This window comes from Rhea pennata, chromosome 4 (genome assembly GCF_028389875.1).
Source record: "Rhea pennata isolate bPtePen1 chromosome 4, bPtePen1.pri, whole genome shotgun sequence".
Lineage (NCBI taxonomy): Eukaryota > Metazoa > Chordata > Aves > Rheiformes > Rheidae > Rhea > Rhea pennata.
This window is the reverse complement of record NC_084666.1, coordinates 81294818-81306062: the sequence shown is the minus strand read 5'-3', so window position 1 is coordinate 81306062 and position 11245 is coordinate 81294818. Positions and strand designations below refer to the sequence as shown.

The 11245-nt window shown below is 66.0% G+C and overlaps 1 protein-coding gene across 1 annotated transcript; it reads right to left on the bottom strand.

Annotated features, from left to right (window-relative positions):
- Positions 1-23: 23 nt before the first annotated feature.
- Positions 24-10489, bottom strand: LOC134140130 (maestro heat-like repeat-containing protein family member 2B). The gene is made up of 34 exons (XM_062574995.1): positions 10465-10489; positions 10050-10189; positions 9772-9894; positions 9358-9523; positions 9108-9206; positions 8825-8931; positions 8417-8560; positions 8156-8248; positions 7900-7969; positions 7674-7787; positions 7426-7499; positions 7214-7333; positions 6970-7077; positions 6650-6809; positions 6245-6285; positions 5794-5938; positions 5527-5579; positions 4936-5295; positions 4638-4733; positions 4349-4501; positions 3905-4027; positions 3614-3684; positions 3295-3430; positions 3071-3166; positions 2785-2889; positions 2468-2591; positions 2125-2234; positions 1830-1985; positions 1579-1733; positions 1304-1466; positions 844-1010; positions 437-574; positions 118-240; positions 24-27 (listed from the first exon to the last, which is right to left on the bottom strand). Exons 1-34 carry the CDS (start codon positions 10487-10489, stop codon positions 24-26), a joined length of 4062 nt encoding a protein of 1353 aa, XP_062430979.1.
- Positions 10490-11245: the final 756 nt, after the last annotated feature.

The following is an 11245-nucleotide window of genomic DNA, read 5'->3' as shown; positions in this document are numbered from 1 at the left end:
CTCCTCCACTAGCCGGTCCTTCATCAGCTGCAATCGAGCAACGGGGCCACTCGCATTGGCTGTGATTCATGCCGGGCGAGACAGGCATAGGAACCCCCCCCCAAACCCCTGCCCCACCGCTGCCTCACCTCAGCAAAGAAAGCTGTGGCCGTGAGCCGCAGGTTTGCTGAGCACGAGTCCAGCCAGGTGGAGAGGTTCTGCAGCAGGCGCGGTGGGACAAGCTCCGCGCGGAGCAGCACGCTGTGCACACAGCACCAGCAGGCTGGTGAGGCACCGGCACGCGGGCTGGCCGCGGGCCGCGACTCCCAGCTTCTCCCACTGCGACGCGGACGCCGCTCTGCACCTCAGCAGAACTGCTGGGAGCACAGGAAGCCCCCGGCAGCCCTTTCCCCAGGTGCAGGCCCCGTGATGGGGCAGGACACCTGGGGGCTCTCACCTCGCCAGAAGACACACGCCAGCGCTGTGAGCCTGGGGCTCGGCCAGGGACGCCCATGCTCCCTGCTCCCGGAGCAGCCGAAGCCACCGCTCCTCCAGGCACTTGGAGAGCACCAGCTCCAGCACCTCCACAAACAGCCTGCAGAAAAACCCAAAGAAAGTGCCAGGCGCAGTAGTCTGAGGAAAGATTGCCCATCAGCAGAGCCCCATGATGGCCCCCTGCTGCAACACGGGGCCTACGGGCAGCAACAGCCACACTGCGGCCATATCCCCAGGTGCTGCCCTGCAGTGACCAGTCCCCTCTCCCCACAGAGGCAGCCCAGCGCCAGCGGGACAGTCAGCCACAGATCGCCTGAGCAAAGCCCGCAGGCACAGGCCAGCCTGCCCCCTGCCCCTGCCGCTCCTTACCTGCCTGACGTGTCGGAGCTCTCGGGCTCCCTGAGGGACGGTTCCATCTCCTCCCGCAGCGTCTCACTGACCTGCCCCAGGAGGCTGGGAAGCAGGTCAGGAAGCAGGTGCTGGACCAGCCCCTCGCTCTGCAGCACTGACACCATCTCACAGAGGGCGCGGATGATCTACAGAAAAATTCAGCCAGCAATCGCATGGTAAAACCAGGGCTTGTCCCACTGGCCACGTCCCCCTGATGGCTGGGGCAGCTCTTACTGTCTCCGCTTCTCACTGCAGCGACAGCCTTGCGGCCCAGCACTGGCAACTGTCCCAGTTCCCCACACCACTAACGCTGCCACTGTCCCAGCAGAGCATCCGCGAGGCACCACAGGTGCTCGCAAAGAGCACAAAACCCCCTCGCACTAAAGCACCGGTTGGAAAGCAGGTGCAAAGCAGCGCTAATGCCAGCAGCTGACCGTACCGTGTGAGGCTCCAGGGCAGCCTGGCTGCTGCCCAGCTCCCGAGCGCAGCACTCGCTCCCCTGGCTGCTGTCTCCGGCTGCCCTTAACTTTTCAGTTAAGCGCTCCAGGATTGGGTATCCCAGAGCGCTTCTCCCTAGGCTCCTCCACACTTCCACTGTGTTGCTGCAAGGGAACAGACACTCACCCGTGAGCCCGCATCCTCGGGAACCTGCAATGACCTCATGAGAGGCCAAACACTGGGTGTGACAGCAGAGGGGAGGGCAAGCGCAGAGACCTGTCCATGGGCAGACACCTCTGGAGGAGACTGTCAATCACCGGTTCCTGGTGGCAGCGGGCCAGGATGAACATCGCTCGCAGCACAAAGCACCTGCGGGTGCTCTGCTGGGTGCTCTGCAGGCAGGTGCAGAGGATGGTGACGAGTTCAGGTACCTGAAAGGAGGAAGGCGACAAAGAACAGCTCAGCACATCCTTGGGGGCCAACAGCCGAAAGCAGACAAGGGTGAGCACAAAGAATGCCTCTCCCACCTCCTCCTGGAATATTTGCTCTCCGCAGTCCCCCAGGAAGGTGAGTGCCCACCGCCCAGCAGCCCACGCGCGCACGGGCCTGGTGCACTGCAGGCTCTCCATGACAGTGTCCATGAAGTCTGCAGCCTGGCCCTGGGGGACATGCTTGCAAACCAGCTGGGGAGAAATCAGAAACACAAGCGATCTCATCACAAGTGGCTCAGATGCAAAACGCACACCCTGACAGCAGCACTCTCACACACACGTGCAAGCGCACACACCATGACCCCCAGCCCACTTTTCGGGGGCTCATTACCTTTGCGATGTTGGTGGAGGTGGCCAGCAGAGAGTCGGGGGCGACGGTGTTGAGCCTCTCCCGCAGGTACCCGATCTCGTTAGTGCATGGCGCCACGTCCGTGGTCTCAGCTGGAGCCAGGAGAAGGGAGTCATGGTGGGGAGCCAACATGCGGCCCCGCAGGCAGCAAGGGGAGGACCCGAGGGAGGGCAGCGAAAGCCACGCGAAGGCAGGGTCCCCCAAGGTGGCACAGCAGGTTTGTGAGCTAGGCGAGGGGCCGGCCGTGGAGGGGGACAGTCCCTGGCGTAGGGACGACGTGCAGCCCTGAGACAGCAGCGGGGACCGCTCTGCCCGCTCTCCTCACCTCCGATTTGGAGCAGGTGGCCGAGGCAGGTGGCTGCCCGCCAGCGGGACGCAGCTGAGGCATCACAGGTCAGAGGCCCCAGTAGTCCCGCCAGGGAGCCGAACTGCTCGCAGGCGCGGCCTCGCTGTGGGAGCAAGAGGCAGGCGAAGAGGTCACCGGCAGCCCTGCGGCTGCTCGCCCTCTCCCAGCCGTGCTGCCCCCCAAGCCGTGGCCGAGCTGGGGGGGAACAAGGGGCCGCCCCACAGCCCCAGGGGACCCGAAATCCGGCACGCACCCCCCCCCACGCAGAGCTCCCTGTGCATGGGGTCCCTGCTCACCCCATGCTCGCGTTGCTCCTCATGAGCACCCAGCAGCTGAACGCACACCTGCAGGGCCCTCTCCCGCTCGCACTCCTCGGCTGAGGCGAGCCAGTGCCGCAGGACCTGGCACGGGCAGACATGTCTCACCGTGGGTGTCCTTCTGCCCTGCACCCCTCGCCGGCACCCTGCCTTCCTGGGCAGGGAGCCCCTTTCCCACAGGGACCTCCTCACTTCGGGGTCTCACTGCTGGCAGCACTGGCTTGTGCTGCGCCCCTCGCTCGCAGCTGCGTCTGGGGACTCTCACCTGTACCACGTCCTCGAAGCAGATGGGGGCCGGCTCTTCCCGCAGAAGGGTTCTCATGAGCTGGCCCAGCGCTCGCAGGGATGGCGCCTGCACACCCTGGCACCAGAAAGTGGGGTTGAGGCCGGGCACCCCATGGGAACGCCAGCACAGCCAGCGGCTGCTGCAGCGCGGGGTGCCCGGAGCTGAGCCCCACTGAGGGGCGGCCCAGAGGGGCCGGTGCCTACCGGTGCCACTGGAGCAGCCGCTGCCGCCTCCCCTCTCGCCTCCATCTGCTCTGGGTGACGGAGGCACACGACGCCCCGGCAGCACTGAGCCAGGAGGCTGCATTTTTCCTCCCTGCTCAGACGGGGCTTCAGCTTGCTGCCAGGAGAAACAAGTTAGAGAAGCCTGAGAGGAGGCTCACTCGCACTCTCCAGAGCGAGGCAAAGGACAACTGCCTTTGGCCCCATCGACAGCCCCAAATTCAACGTCTGCAGCCCCAGCCAGAGCCGCCAGCTGTGCTGCAACACGCAGCAACTGCCGCAGCCCCGGGATAGACCCTACCTCAACTGCTCCACAGCCATGAGGGCCCGGGGCTGCACTGGGGACTCCTGGGGCTCCTCCTGCATCACCTCCTGCAAGGCACAGGGAGACACGTGCAAGGTGGGCAGCGGGCAGGGGCACAGGAGAGCCCTCCTGCCCGCCCCGGCCAGGGGCTCTGCTGCCAGACCCTACAGGCACCGGCCCCGCAGGATGAGGTGGCTGCTCCCTGCCTCAGGACTCCCCACAAACCCCACTCACCCCACTGCAGAGCCTAAAACTCCCCAGGTGACAGCCCCAGCTCTGGGCACTCACCAGCAGCATCTGCAGAAGCTCCCGCTTGCAGCACAGCTCGAACCTGGGGCCGGCGTCTGCAGCCTGGATGGCAAGGCTGATCTCAGTTACGCTCTGCACCAGGGAGAGCTTCAGCTGCGCGTCCTGATGCCAGGGGAGAAAAACAGGCTTTGAGCTTTGCCGAGGGCAGAAAGAGCAGCAGGGCCGGGGGGAATCTGCCTCCACATACAGCACAGGGAGGAGGACACTGCAGAGAACGCTGGGGAGCCCCACAGACCCCAGCTCGGCACCTGTGCCCCAGCAAGGAGACCTCTCTGCCCTCCCAGGAATAAGCCTCCCAGGTGGAGGGAAGCAGCTGTCCTGGCCGGAAAGACCCCACAGTCCCTGCCCCAGGGCAGCAGGGCGAGCGCATGGGAAGGGCGAGGAGGCCCCCGTCTGGCTCTGCCCCACACCCTGAGCACCCACCTGGCAGCCCTCTCGGTAGAGCTGCAGGACGTTCCCCACGATGTCTCTCTCCACGTGGGTGAGCAGCTGCTCCCTGGGGGCGCGCAGCGCCATCCGGCCGTAGATCACCATGAGCGTCGCACGAGCAGCGCGGTTCCTCAGTGCGTGGCTCTGCTGCGGGTCGCCGGAGAAGAGCTGAGATGTCAGCCCGCAGCCCCGCTGTGCCCGGGGCTCTGTGCGCTCCTGCAGCAGGAGCTGCCCCGCGCCTGACCTCCCGGCAGCTCCCCACAGTGACACCCCGGACCTTTACCTTCCGGTGTTTCAAGGTCCCCGTGAATTGCTGCACTGAGGACAATGCCAGCTGGAAGTGGCTCTCGGCGCAGCGGGACACAACCGAAACGATTCCCTGCAACAGAGCAGAAATGGGGAGTTGCTCCAAGCCCACCCCCCAGGCCTGGCTAGCTCCATCGGCCAGGCAGGACCTTTCCCCAGGGAAACGGCTGCAAACAGTACACGAGTAAGGGCTGGAGCAGGGCACGCAGAGTCCCTCTGCTCCAGGGACACGCAGGGGACTCGCGGGAAAGCAGGGCGCCAGGAAGAAACCTCACCTGTGCCTCCCACAGCTCCAGGAAGTTGGTTGCTTCCAGATGTTGCAGGGTCTGCTCTCGCACGTGGCGCAGACACCCACAAGCTGCCAGGGCCGTGCCGAGAGCCTTGTAGAGGAACCGCTGCAAGAGGAGAGGCCGGGCCCCGGCCACGGTGAGCTGTGGCAGATCACCGCCGCCAGCCCTCGCCCCGGCCTGAGCCTCCCAGGCTCTGCCGCTGCAGCCCTCGGGGCGCGCCGCCGCCAGGGCACAGACCTTCTCCCAGGACAGGCGGGGAGAGCCACCCAGCTGCCGGCTCAGCTCCCGGCTCAGCTCCACGGTCCAGGCCTCGCTGGCGATGACCTCCAGCGACGCTCGCAGGAACTGGGGTGCAGCGGGAGGTGAAGCAAACACCCCCCCCTGCCTCGGCCAGGGCCTTTGGCACAGCCAAGCGGCCCCGGAGACCGTCGGGGCAGAGCTCCCCCTCCCGACAGCCTGTCTGCCACCCGCCCCTCTGGCAGCCTGCCTCTGGCTCTTCCCCAGCCCCCAGCTTCCTGCACCACTTGTCCCGCCCCTGTCTGCCCCATGCAGCTGGGCCCCACAGGGACGCTGTACCTTCAGCAGGAGGCTGTCCCACTCGGCCCTGTCCAGGAAGCCGGCGGTTGTTCCTGCAAAGCCCATGGAAGCAAAACCCTCACCGTTACTCCAGCAAATGCGGCAGCAGAGCCCGGGCAGCTGCTTTGCAGCCCGAAGCCCCAAAGCCTCAGCCCAGTGGGCTGATGAGTGCTGGCAAACGTGGCACCGTTGCCTGCCAGGCTGGGGAGCTGCAGGCATTCTGCTGCGCCTTTGGCCCCCAGCCTCCGCCTCCCGCCCGCACTTTACCTGCCAGGTGCTGCAGCAGCAGGGGGATCTCTGTGGCCCAGCTCGCCCCCACGGCTCTGTGGATCGTGCCACAGAGCACCTGCAGCAGCTGCAGGGCTGCGGCTCCATGGCCACCGCCTGTGTGTGGAGCCACAGCTGCCACCACCTAGGCCGGGGTGGGAGAGAGAGACACACTGGTGCCTGCCCCAGGAGCCACGGCTGCCCCGCGGGCAGGCAGGCAGGGAGGGCAGCGCTGCCCTGGCCAGCAGCAGGCAGACGATGGCTTTGGCTGGGTGCTGCCGTCCCCTGGGAGCAGCCGGAGCCCCCCGACGGGCAGGGAGGCTCAGGCACCCTCTACCATGCTCCTGCCTCCTCCTCCCGGGGTGCCCAGCACCAGCTGCAGCACCATCTCTCCGGGCTCTCCCCTCACCCCGGCCACAGAAGCTCCTTCCCCGGGGGCCCCGGTACTCACCAGCAGACGAGCCAGCAGGGCTTGGGGAGCCGGCAGAGGGGCTGCAGGCACAAGGAAAGGCTGTGTTAGACGCCCAGCTCGCGCCACGTCCCACATCCCCGTGCAGGGCTGAACAGCACCCTGGTCGCGCCGCCTCCCCACCAGGCCTGAACAGCCGTGCTGAATGGCTGCTGGCTAAGCAGGCCTGGCATGGCAGGAACAAGCCCCCAGACCCCCGCGAGAGCTGGGCACAGCAGCCAGGGAAGCGGCTCGTGGGGCACAGCCATCATGCCCAGCAATGGGCACTGCTCTGCCCTGTGCTGCCCCAGCCCTCCTGCGTGGGGGGCTGGCAGGGGATGCAGGGACATGCACTGCCCCCCCCCCCAGCCGGCCTGGCACAGCGTGCTGCGACTTTCTGCTCCCCACCTGGCTCTGCAGGCTTCAGGGCCTCGGGCGCCGCCTTCTCTTCCTCGCCCTCTGTTCTCTCTGCTCTCTCGGCCAGGGCACGCAGGCAGCGGCACAGCGGGACCAGCATGCCCGTATACTCAGCTGGCACCACATACTGCAGCAGCCTCGGCCACAGGAGCTGCGGGCAAGAAGCAGCCCGTTCGGCACGCTGCCATTTCCGCCTCTGCATCCCAGGTCCCCCGTCACTGCCACTTCTCTGGCCCCGGCCCAGCCCCTCGGCCTCGCTCCTTCCCAGCTTTTCTGGCTAAGCTGGGGTGCATGGGCCGAGGACAACTCACCTTGGCCACCGCTCCGGCAGATACGTCCAGTGAGCCCAGGACGTGGGCGCAGAGGCGCTGAACAGTCCTCTCTTCCCACACTTCCACCACCGAAAGTTTTCCTGTTGCCTGTCAGACCGAGGTGGGAAACACCCGTCAGTGCCCCTTGCCAGGCCCCACAGTGCACACCATGGGGAGGTGCCCCCACGGCGACCTCGGCCCTGGCGGCACAGGATGCAGGCCTGGTGCCGCGCTCTGCCCTTACCAGTCTGCCCGAGGCCCGGCTGAACTCGCCGAAGAGGTGCCCCACCACGTCCCACGCCGAGCAGCCCGGGGCGCTGGAGTGCAGCAGCTCCCCGAGGAAACGCAGCACTGCCTTCCTCACCTGCAGGCACGGCGAGGCTGCAGCCATGGCACCAAAGGGCCGAAAGCCCCAGGGAAACTGCCCTTGCCCCAGCCTGGCCCCCACCAGCTCACCTGGGCTGCAGGGTCGTGGCACACAGACTGCACCAGCTTGGTGAACAGGGGCAGCTTCTCTCTCACATCGGGGGCTGCAGGAGACAAGGAGAGGCAGGCGCTGAGGCTGAGCCCCCGTTTTCGCAGGGACTCAACACGGCTCCCCAGCTTTCCCCACACAAGCGGGACAGAAAAGGGGGCCAGGCTGCACATCAGAGGAAGCGGCAGCATTCCGGGGAGACGATGTTTCTCCAGCCCGGCTTACTGACCGTCACAGCGGACAAGAGCTTGCAGCATTTCCACGGCTGCCACGCGATCGACCTTGTTCCCGGTCCTGAGCTTATAGTACAGGAACACGATGGTCTCCTCCGGGCAAATTCGGGCTGCGGGGAAGAGATCACGCTCAGTATCAGTGACCAGCATCTTCCCACACAGGCAGGCCTGTGAGAGAGCTGCCAGGATGCAGCGGCGCGGCGCCGGTTCTTCTCTCCTCACCCTGCAGCACCATGCAGTGGCACAACTCTGCTCGGTGCCCTGGGCTGGGTGGCTCCATCTCATCGCAGAGCTGCGAGAACAAGGCACGTTTCAGGGAAAGCCACATCGGCGGGCAGAGGGATGGAAAAGCACCCATGCTGTCAGCGCTCATCTGGTGGGCAGCTCTGGACATGGACCCACGGCCAAAGCCCAGAGCTCTGGGCACATGCAGGGCTGCGCAGCAGCTCCAGGGCAGCAGTGTGATGTCAGGCCTTACCTGCTCGTGCACAGCCGCGATGACAGCCAGAATCTTGGCTCGGGGCACCTGGGCCTGAACATCCATCACGGCCCACAGGAAATAGCTGAGACTCTGCATGGGAGCAGGAGAGGGAGAGGGCAGCTGTCACCGCGAGCCCCAGGCCCCCAGTCCCTGTTCCTGCTCGAAGGGCCTTGGCTCCTCCCGGCACCCCGCAGCTCCCCGATGCCTCGCGGCACCTGCTTGGTCCCTGGCTGCGCCGTGCCCCGCAAGATGCCTCACCCTGGTCACCCCTGAGGGGTCCTGGACTTCTCGGTATTGGTGCAGCAGCCAGAGAAGCTGCTCCCAGGCATGTTGGTGGTGCTCCTCCGCGTGCAGCAGGACACCCATCATAACAGCCATCGCCCTCAGCATGGCCTGCTTGCCCTGTTGAGCGAGGCAGGGTGACATGCCATGTCGAGGCCACGGGTCCCTCCAGTGCTCGCCTGCCCCAGACACCAGTCGGCCCTTCCCGCATGGGGCTTTCCCTTCCCCGGCACCCCTGGCCACATGGGCTGGCTCGCCAGCACAGGGAGTGTTTCCTCCCAGCACCAAGCCCACCCCGCTGGCTGGCCCCAGCATTCAGGCCAGAGCAGCAGCACTCACCTCCTCCTCCTTGCAGCTCTGCCAGCTCCTGCCCGCGTAGCAGACAAGCGAGTAAACAGGGGCGCAGAGCTGGGCAGCCCCCAGGTGAGGGAAGTCGCATTTCTCCCGTTGGCGGAGGTATGCGCTGATCCCGCTGCACCACTGCTCCACAACTGCAGCACAGCAAGGGACACGGGGTGGTGACAAAGGCTCTGACCGGCGCGACACCTTGCTCAGCCCAGCCGTGGTGCCCTGAGAGCCTGGCGACGCACCCCCTCCCCTTCCCTATCCCCACCTCTGTCCCCATCCCTTCCCCTCCCCGTGGCCCTGCCGTGGCGCCAGCACTCACCGCCACAGACGGCGCACAGCATCCGGCTGCTCCCCGCTGTGCTCAGCACGCCGCGCAGGGCTGCCAGCGTCTTTCCCGCGAAGGGCACGCACTGCAGGGCTGTCGAGAGGGCAGGGGTGGGAGGCCTCAGTCACTAGAGACGCTGCAGCCTGGCGCAGGGCTGCACCGGGGCAGGGGGACGGGAGAGCTGCCACAGCCCCAGGGAAGCCCTGGTGCAGGGAGGCTCAAGCCAGGGCCCCATGTGCCGTACCGTAGCGGATGGCCAGGTTGTGCAGAGTGTGGAGGACCAGCTCCACCGACATCTCCTCCAGGGCCTGGAGGTGGCCCTGCAGCACCGACACCACATCATGCAGGTGCCAGCGGGCCAGCGCCACCAGGACGTCACTCGCCGCCATCCTCACGGCGGCCGTCGTGTCCTAGAAGACAGCAGCCGGCGTGTGGCAGCAGCATGGCCAGCTCAGCTGGCTCCTGCGCTCAGCCGCCGGGCAGGACGCACAACCCACAGCCCAGCTCCCGCTGTCCCTTGTGCACACAGCCCACAGCTGCCTCTCTGGGCAGCTCCAAGTCACCACCTCGAGCCCCGCCGGGCGCATGCTGAAGCCTCTGCCCGGGCTGGCTGGGCTGGGCGCCCGTGTCCGGGTCGCCTCTGTGAGAAGGAGCTCACCTGGGCCACGCGCAGGTCCTGGGCTGCCAGTGCTATGGCTCTGCCTGCGACAGAGCTCTGCAGGTCGCTCTCGTCGCCCCACAAGACGCTCTCCAGCTGGCGGTAGGCCTCTGCTCTGCCGCCCTGGGGACACACCGTGCACAACAGCCGTGGCACATGCTGCCCCATGGCAGCTCCGCCATGCTGACACTGGGCACCAGCACCCTGGCCCCAGGGACGCCGGGGCACCGCGGGAGCCCTCGAGACCCGTGCAGCCCCGTGGGATGCCCCCGCCTCACCTGAGCATCTTCCAACTGGTCCAGAATAGAAATCACCACGGCGGCGAAGGTCGTGATGGCCGCAGGGACGGCCCCGACCACACTGCCACCATTCTCACCACGCGCAGGGCCAGACCGGGCACCCACGCCAGTGAAGAAACCTGCAAGGAAAACAGCGGAGGGTTTGCATTGCCCCAGGAGCCGTGGGGATGGGCCGCGGCTCGGGGCAAACATCTCCTGGCCGGAGCACGGGGCAGCAGGAGAGGCTGGCAAAGCCGGCTCCCCGCAGCCTGGGGAAGAGCCACCCTGGGCAGCTTGGCACCAGCCCCGAGCATGTGAGCCCAGCTCTCCCACGCCAGGAACACCGGTGCCGGCAGGTGCCCGTCACTGCAGCAGCAGGCCGGCAGCCGGGGCGCGAGCGCGGCGCCGGCCCCACCTCGGAGTGCTCGCAGCACCCCCATCGCGGCAGGACTCCCTGGATGGACACGCTGCTCCAACAGCACCTCCTCCCACGAGAGCCACGAGCCACTGAGCCAGCACTGGCTCCCCGAGGGAAAGGGGACCCCGGGGGCACTGTGACCCGCAGGGGCCCTGACGCCTCACAGAGGGCTGCCACCATCGCAGGGCCGGGGACCCCCCACGCCCCAAGTGTGGCCCTGCCTCAGGCTCCAAGGCTCACCGTCACTCCTCAGCCCTGGCTCTGAGCGGTGACCCTCTCCCCTCATCGTACGGGGGCAAGTGCTCCAACAGAGAGACCCCAGGAACCACCCGGGCCACTGCTCACATAAGCGCAGGGTCATTCGACGGTTTGGGGACTGATTACCTTTGGATGTGTTGAACTGAGATGGGTTTGGGAATTCTGCTTTGCCTTAACTTCCGCAGAAATAAATAAGCCTTTCCTAAAGCCAAGTGGAGTGTTGTTTTGTGACTCAGACTGCAGAAATCCAGCAATACCTGAGCAAAATAAAATTGTAATCACTGGTTCATTGCTGTTGCTCCTATCACCCATTCAAAGTGCCTCAGAGCTGCATCCTTTCCTCTGTCTGCTTTTCCCCTCAATCCCTAACCTCATCGCCATCCCACCAGTGAAATTCTCCTTTGGGAACAGTTAGAAAATTTAAGCTCTCCCTGCTCGCCCCATCAATCACCCCCTGCCCTGCAGGTGTTCATTTGGCAGAGACATAGCATTGCTCAAAGGGGCATTTAGTCCTGGGATG

Bases quoted from the DNA above. Each gene is read 5' to 3' on its own strand.
- LOC134140130 (XM_062574995.1), bottom strand. From the start codon at position 10,489: ATGGGGGTGCTGCGAGCACTCCGAG. The intron at 7,500-7,673 runs GTCAGTAAGCCG...TGTCTCCTGCAG, and splicing joins AGCTCTTGTCCGCTGTGACG to CCCCCGATGTGAGAGAGAAG. The intron at 2,235-2,467 runs GTGAGGAGAGCG...TCCTGGCTCCAG, and splicing joins CCACCTGCTCCAAATCGGAG to CTGAGACCACGGACGTGGCG.